General features: G+C 42.4%; 1 protein-coding gene across 1 annotated transcript; it reads left to right on the top strand.

Moving 5' to 3' along the window:
* Positions 1-3021, top strand: uncx (UNC homeobox). The gene is made up of 3 exons (XM_070981534.1): positions 1-376; positions 890-1065; positions 1856-3021. The coding sequence occupies exons 1-3, from the start codon at positions 118-120 to the stop codon at positions 2894-2896; spliced, it is 1476 nt and encodes a 491-aa protein (XP_070837635.1). The 5' UTR covers positions 1-117; the 3' UTR covers positions 2897-3021.
* Positions 3022-7984: the final 4963 nt, after the last annotated feature.

Genomic DNA, 7984 nt, shown 5'->3' on the forward strand with positions numbered 1-7984 from the left:
TAAAGTACAGCTCATCCCTCCCTTCACATCATGTCCCCTACTCGTTGGCCACACTCACTGCATGCTTTTTAAATTCCCATCACCGGCCTCCAGACGTCGTTTCCTTTTGCCTGCGGGATGATGGACAGCAGGATACTGGATCCACCTCACGCCCAGTTCGGAGGCTCTCTCGGCGGGATGGTGGGCTTCCCGTACCATCTGAGCCACCATCACGTTTACGAATTAGCTGGGCATCAACTTCAATCTGCGTCCGCGGTTCCTTTCTCAATAGACGGATTACTTAATGGTTCCTGCACGGCTTCCGTTGGTAATTCCAACCCCCTCTTGTCTTCGGGCTGCGGGATGAATGGAGATAATCAGCATTACAAACTGACAGGTAAGCCACACTGCACACTACAAAATAACCTCTCCTCTAGGTCGGCTGCTTGCACAGAGACAAACACGGACAGAAACAAAGGCAGGATGTTGCGATACAAGTTATCCTCGTGGTGGTGTGTTTTAAAGGGCAAGCCGAACCTCACACACAGGCAGAGGAGGCGCCTTCGCCCCCCCCCCCCCCCCCACTCCATTTCCACCACCGTGAGCTGAAGATGCACCGAAGCAAAAACAATGTTCCTGTCAGTCAGTAAACACCAGAACAAGGAAATGCTTGTTTTAACACGTGAAGGTTTCTTAATAGAGAAAAGGCGACAGACTTGCTTGAAGCTGCAGGCTGCGTGTGCGCGCGCTGCGAAATGTCAGATGCAGACACCCTCTGCAGCTCGAAAGTTTGCAGGATTCTTCGCGTATGCACGAAACCACTCTTGTTATAGGTCTGTTAAAATGTGGTAATTTAAGAAAATATATATGTTTTCTCAATTGTTTGCATGTATTCTCATTCTGCTGTCAGACTCGGGGGACCCAGACAAAGATAGCCCCGGTTGCAAGAGACGGAGAACTCGCACAAATTTCACTGGTTGGCAGCTGGAGGAATTAGAAAAGGCTTTTAATGAGAGCCACTATCCCGACGTTTTCATGAGGGAGGCACTGGCTCTCCGGCTGGACTTGATAGAATCAAGGGTTCAGGTAAATATTTATTTTGTTATATATATATTTCGTTGTGATTTTAAGCTTGTGTGTGTTTATTCCTTTGTTTATTATTCACTCAGGCTCAGTCTTTTATTTTTATGTTCCAAACTGGTGAAAACAAACTGCAGAATTCATCTATAATATGATCATATATTGTAATAATTTGTAAGAGTAATCAAACCCCCACTGCATGGATGTGTGCTGTTTGACCTTTGGTGCCTTATGTCAGTCAGATAAATCAATTTTAATAATACCTTTATTTTGAAAAATAATTGTGCCTTTAATACAAGCTGATATTTAGTCTTTTTGTATTTTTAAGAAAAATATTTTGTCAGAATTTTTTTTTATTTGTGAAACATATCGACAGTTTTGGGTAAACAAAAAAATAATCAGTGTGTTCTGGCTCCTAATCTCAGTTAGTTGAATTGCATTAATGAGATCAACCTATTTTATTTTATTCTAAGAATATTATTGCTCACGAAAACAAGGACTTTAAACTAAGTTGTTGAGTTTACATAGAAAAAAAATATTACGACCTGTCAAGCTGCTTTAACGATCCTGTAAATTTAAAGCCTCTTTTGTTGAGATTCACCCCAACTTTTTGTTGCCTTTTGTGCACAGATTGCTTTTTAATCAAAGGCCTAATTAAAGGCCAGCATCGAGCAACATGAACCCTCACTATTTCTTTTATTATCATATTGTGAAAAAACACCTTTGGCCTAATTAATTTACCCCTTGCAGCGACAGAAGTGCACATTACACATGTTTTCACTTCTGTCCTCCGCAGGTATGGTTTCAGAATCGCAGAGCCAAATGGAGGAAAAAGGAGAACACAAAGAAAGGTCCGGGTCGACCTGCTCACAACGCCCACCCCACCACCTGCAGCGGGGAGCCCATGGACCCCGAGGAGATCGCCCGGAGAGAGCTGGACAGGCTGGAGAAGAAGAAGCGAAAGCAGGAGCGACGGCTGCTCAAGTCCCAGAACAAGCTGCTGTCTGGCGGGGATTTATTTCACACCCCGGGATCGGACAGCGACAGCGGGGTGTCGCATGTGACCGACAGTGACCACACCATGGGCCCGCTTTTTGACTCTGTGGGGGGAAAACAAACGCAATCGAGCTGCGACCAAACACCTCTCCAGACCCAAAACCAGAACCAAAGACACATGGACCAGGATGCTGGCGGATCCGAGCTGGACTCGCCCGACGCCAGCCAACGGTCAAGCCTGTGCGCCAGCAGCGAGAGAGCCTCCGGCGTGCAGAAACTCAACCCTTTTAGCGTCGAGAGCCTCCTTTCGGACTCCAGACCGAGACGCAACCCCGCGGCCTTACCCTCCTCACGGCCTTTGATAGGGAAGGGACACTTCCTGCTCTATCCCATCACGCAGCCGCTTGGATTCATTGTCCCTCAAACTGCCCTGAAGACGACGACAGCAGCGAACTCCGACAGTGACAGCCCGGCGGAGAGACACCAGCCCGGCGTCCGCTGCAGCGTCTCTGCGAGCTCTGCGGGATGTAGGAGCAGCTCGCCGGACTCTGCGGACACAGACACACAAAGGGGACAGGTGGGATCCGAGGACAAGACGCGTTCACCGCACACCAGCCCGTCCAGGGCCGCCTTTCCCGCTGGCAAAAGTACTCACACCTCTGTTATTTGCAGCGATTCGACTTTCGCCCACGAACACAGTCCACAACTCATTAAGCCTGTCGATGCAGACAGAAAAGAGCATTTAGAGAGCAAGGACCAGCCTGTCAACCCCGAGTCTGTCCTCAGTGACTGTCCAGCAGAAACAAAGACAGACTCTAAAGAAGATGTCGACTTGGAATAAATCATTGGGGGTAAAAACTTAAAAGCAGAAACATACTGATATAGCCTCTAAACGACACCTTTCATTAGGCCAAAGCTTGACCACAAACTACATCTTTGCATCTAATATCTCTAGGTTTCCCCACTCAGCAGCTGATGTTTTGACAATGGTGTGCTCTCTCTCTCTCTCTCTCTCTCTCTCTCTCTCTCTCTCTCTCTCTCTCTCTCTCTCTCTCTCTCTCTGCGAGTGTGTGTTTGCGAGTGTGTGTGCGCGCGCGTCAGGAGTCTCTAGATATCCCTTAATGTGTGATAACTTGTCCAAAAAAAAAAACGAAAAGAAAAAAAACAACACCAACAAGACCAACAAAAATCCTCAAGAGCTGTAAAAAAGGTATTATACTATTTATATATGTAAGTTTTTTCTTAAATAAATCTATTGTATACAAGCACCACAAACCGTGTGAGACCTTAAATAGCAGCACACATACAGTGCAGGGCTACAGTACAGTAGGAAGGGCTTTCTTAAGAAATCTCATGTTGTACTTTGTATATTGCCTTAACAAATTTATTCATCTATAAGCCCCCACTGAAATGAGGTTACGAGCCTGAGGCGAAAAGGACCCGCTCGACTCCTGCAGAGTTTTGATATGAAAGTAATTATTTTCCCGGTGGCTACTGCAGGGGGATTCAGTTTATTTTAGCTCAAAGGGGGTTATAATACATTACCGATTTCTAGTGATATGAAATCACATAAACTTCCAAGAATAATAGAATTAGCATGAAAAGGCCTGGGTGTCAAATTGAAATAGGAAAATAATAGCCCCGGCAGCTGGGAGTGTGTGTGTTTGTGCATATTGGATAGGAGATGGGGATTCGTGGGGAGGCATTTTCATGAGCTTTTTTTTTTTTCTTCCTCTTCTTCTCCCTCTCTCTCTCCACTTTGTCAGGGCCCCTTGTAGCAGGGCTATATTAAGATAGATGTTCGATGATATCCCTCATTGTTCTGTCGCTTTACATTGATGTTTCTGTGTTATCAGCCTATTGATCATGCGTCGGCTGTAATAGGACGGGCTGAGGCAAACGTGCCTATTTACAATAGCAGAACACATTTGTTCTAATAGGGTTGGTGGTCCCCGGGGAAGCCATGCGGGATCTGGGACATCTGCTCCCTTTTGCAATATTAGCAGTGTTGACCACAATATCACGTCGACCCAAGGAGGAAATGTCGAGGTTGCTGTGTGGCGTGTAATAGCATGAAAAAAAAAATCTTAAGACAAAAAAATAAATAAATAAAAACAACATCCAGTCCAGCTATAGCTGCTCACACCCTTGTTAAAATCCACAAGCCCTTTAGTGTTCTCTTTGGGTCTTGATTTGCAAATAAATTGAAAATAATCAGAGGGGTGAGCTTTACGTCTGAGCCGGCGCAAATGAATTTCTGAGCCAGTGTCCCTTTCAAAATATTTACATAAATTTCAACCCATGCAGCTGTTTGCTCTAGGAAGCAATGTCTTATTAGGGTGGTGGTGGTGGGGGGGACTGTTGGGGGGGGCAGGGGCAGCCACAGCCAACATGGCACACGCGGTGAACATGCAGGAGATTTAGGCCTGCAAAGGCTGTGCTTTAGAGGTGTGACCTCTGCGTCTGCAAGCGTGCGCATGGTGCTGAGACGGCGACGTTACTGTGCTTTATAGTGTCTTTTATTATTATTACTTTTATTAATTCGTCTTTGGGATCCTCCAGGAAGTTTTGAGGGGACTTGCAGAGGTGTATGCATTATTTTATAAGGCTACAATAGCCTAAAATCTTTGCATTATCAAAGCAATTCAACGCGTAAATTGATAAATTCATAGGTTGTCAATTCTTAACAAGGTTTATTTCCTAAACTGTGGGATAACCGGGGCCAATGTGAAATAACCTCGGATTCTTCGCTGTGTATTTTTCCATGCTACTCTTAGGCTATTTGGGACGTATGCCCAGTTCATCCATAATTCATTAGCGCACTGAATAGGAGTATCGCTGGCTGCACATTGGTGGCCTTAAGGTGAAATTAGCGATTTGCTTAAGTAGTTAAGCTTTTCTTGCCTGAGAGCTGCACGCTGCATGATTCAAGACAAACTATCAATCGATATGCCCAGGCAGCCTCCAGGAGATGTGTCGTCCATGAATCATACTTTATGAATTCAATTTATACCCGGAGAAATTTTCAATTTGAACGCCGGATCATTATGGGAGAGTGTAAATTGTTTTTGCTCTATTATGCATCGGACGCCATCATTTTTCTTTCTAATTACGGAGGTGTCAGGTCGGGCTGTCATGCAGACGCTGATTTTCAATTTAACTGATCATCATGCATTCATTTTCCCATTTGATAAATCTGCTATCTCGAAGCTTCTCCATGCCCGGAATGCTAAAAGAGAGGCACAGATTGGCAAAGTAATAGGGGCCTGTATGCGGCAATAAGTGCAGATCAGGCAGCTAATTTAGCACCTCCTGGTATTTCCATTTCCATTTCTCATTTCCAAGTCTCAAAGGAGGAAAAGCAGCCCAAAGGCAGAAAGCTGGTAGGCTTTTCACTATCGGAGAAAGACAGAGAAAAAAATCTACCAAAACGGCTTGTTTTCAGCCACACATTTCCTAAATTAGGATATCAAGCTTAATTAAGGCTAATAGAGTTTTCTCAGTATGTGTTAGTTTTATTTAATGGAAACAAATTTGCACAATTAATTATGGCCATGATATTAAGGGTCTCATTTGCAGCATTCGAGCTGCAGCCGAAATCAGCGTCTTCAGAAATAAGCCTCTCATTTCCAAGCCAAGTGACTAACCAAATGTTTTTATTCCAGCTTCCATCACAGACACCATATCGGTTTATTTCCCGCATTATAACCAAGTAGACCAAGTCAGATTAGACATAAATGTAAATATGTGATATTATTTATATTTATTGCAGGAAATTCGTTATTTCGCGTTTGTTTTTTTTTAACTTCATGATGCGCAATCCAAGCAGTAATGTTTTCTTTGAATATCAGGTGGAGCTCTTGCGTATTGCTCCATATCCACACAACTCATTTGGCCCAAATGAATGAATTTTCAAATAACTGTGGCAGGGAAGGATTTTTACAAGTTTCGTGCCCAAATCAACTGAAATGGACAACCTGTGTTCTCGCCTCAAATCCGTCTGTCTGTACAGGCTTCTCTCGTGCGCTTTGTGTCGCTGTGTGAGATCTTAGAGGCTTGGATAAGAAAGAACCGTGTCACTTTTAAAAGGATCCTCCATAAAATAAAATGGCACTTGACATTTGGCTTCTCCTGCAGCAACTCTGCCATGCCTTTTAGGATTATTTTACATCTACATATTCATTAATGCGCCGGTGGATTTAATCAGTCTTATCTTTCCTGTGCATACCTGGGATAAGCCTGAAATTACCATCTGCATTGATTTCTGGACGATCCTTAAAATAATTTTAATTATCTCGCAGTATTTCGCGAAAAATCCCTATAATCAAAATTTGCTTAATAACACTTGAACATTCGCATCTCACGCCCCTGTGTGCTGTTGACGCAAAAAAAGACAACCCAAATTTAGCAGAATTTAAAGGTCCATTAACATTGTACATAGCCTTTGCAAAATGAGATTAATCGACCATATAAACAATTTAACCATCTGCAGTTTGACTTTGTCTGGTTTATTAAAATTTCCTTTTTATTATATTGATGATTTTCACACTACAGTTAAACTCACAAAGTATTAAAGATATATTTTACTCAAAGTTCTCACCCACTCTGGGTAGTGGGCTTAAAAATGTGGATAAAAACATGAACAAAATGTCACAACTTTATGTTGTGGTGAAACACTGCTGTTAAGGTGAAACATTATAACTTCTGAGATGTTTCTGTAAGTGATGGTTCCCACAATCTTTGAGGAAGGAGAGACTTGTGCAAACAGTTCAGAACACATACAGCCTTTATTAGTGAAAACAGAGAAAAAGAAGACAAGCTTGCTCTTTTATTATGTAATGGTGATCTGCATTGAGTGATGAATGAGGATGTTTTTTTTTTTTTATTATTCTTTGCATCAGAGGTAGTGCTATTATGACATGCTATGACAACTGTTATAACAATATAAATTTCAGGCATTCCAAATCAGAAATTAACCAAAGACCACTCTACATATAGCCAAGATGTGAATTTCACTTGCATTCATACTTGTGGTGTTGAAAGTGTGACCTAAAAGACAGAAACAGAAAATATAACAGTATGACGAAGCCATTGGAGAACTCATTCGGTGAAGTTATAAAGATAAATGTTTGTAAAAGGGCAAACATCTATCTTTTAAACTCGCTTGAGAGGCTTATATTCATTATCAGGAGATCCAATCCAAGCAATTGTCCTTTCTTTTTTAAACATGCTTTGTTTCTCCCACATATGGCTGACAAAACATCAACCATAATGTAATATTTGGAGAACTACTGCTGTAGCAGCGCAGGAAAATAATACAAATGAAAGTCTCACAGTGGCCGGTCAAACAAGTATAATCGTCTTTTCACTTTGAAGTTACGCAATGCAGACAAATGAGAAGTTAAGTGCAATAACATGAGTACAATATCACACCACTTCTCTTTCTTTAAAAAAAAATGTCTGTCTCATTAAATATAGCCTGGTTCTGCATTATGCCGGCTCTATATTTTCTTGGAATAGCTGAAGGGAAGGATTAGATATGAGACTCCTCTTCACAATAAGAGCACTTGCATCCTTGTATGCTGATGTGAGAGGTGTCAGGAGTCTTTTCACAATGGTCACACCTGTTACTACCTGTCTGCTCTCATTATCTAAAGTGACCTGTATTGTGCTTTTGGATTCCAGATCCAAACAATTCACAGGACAAAGAAAATATGTGAAAAAGCTGATAATGTATTTAGAAATGTCTTGGTAATTTAAGGATAAGAGGGTCCTCTTGTAAGGCTACTGGCAGACGTGCTTTGGCATAAATTGCAAAGCAAATGTGCAACTGCTTGCTGATACCTCACTGTCTTTAGTGCTTGAGCTGGACACCTTCCTCTTTCCAAAAAGCCACGCCGAAGTCATCGTGCATCAAAATATTTGATCT

The sequence above is a fragment of the Chaetodon trifascialis genome, chromosome 15 (genome assembly GCF_039877785.1).
Source record: "Chaetodon trifascialis isolate fChaTrf1 chromosome 15, fChaTrf1.hap1, whole genome shotgun sequence".
Classification (NCBI taxonomy): Eukaryota; Metazoa; Chordata; class Actinopteri; order Chaetodontiformes; family Chaetodontidae; genus Chaetodon; species Chaetodon trifascialis.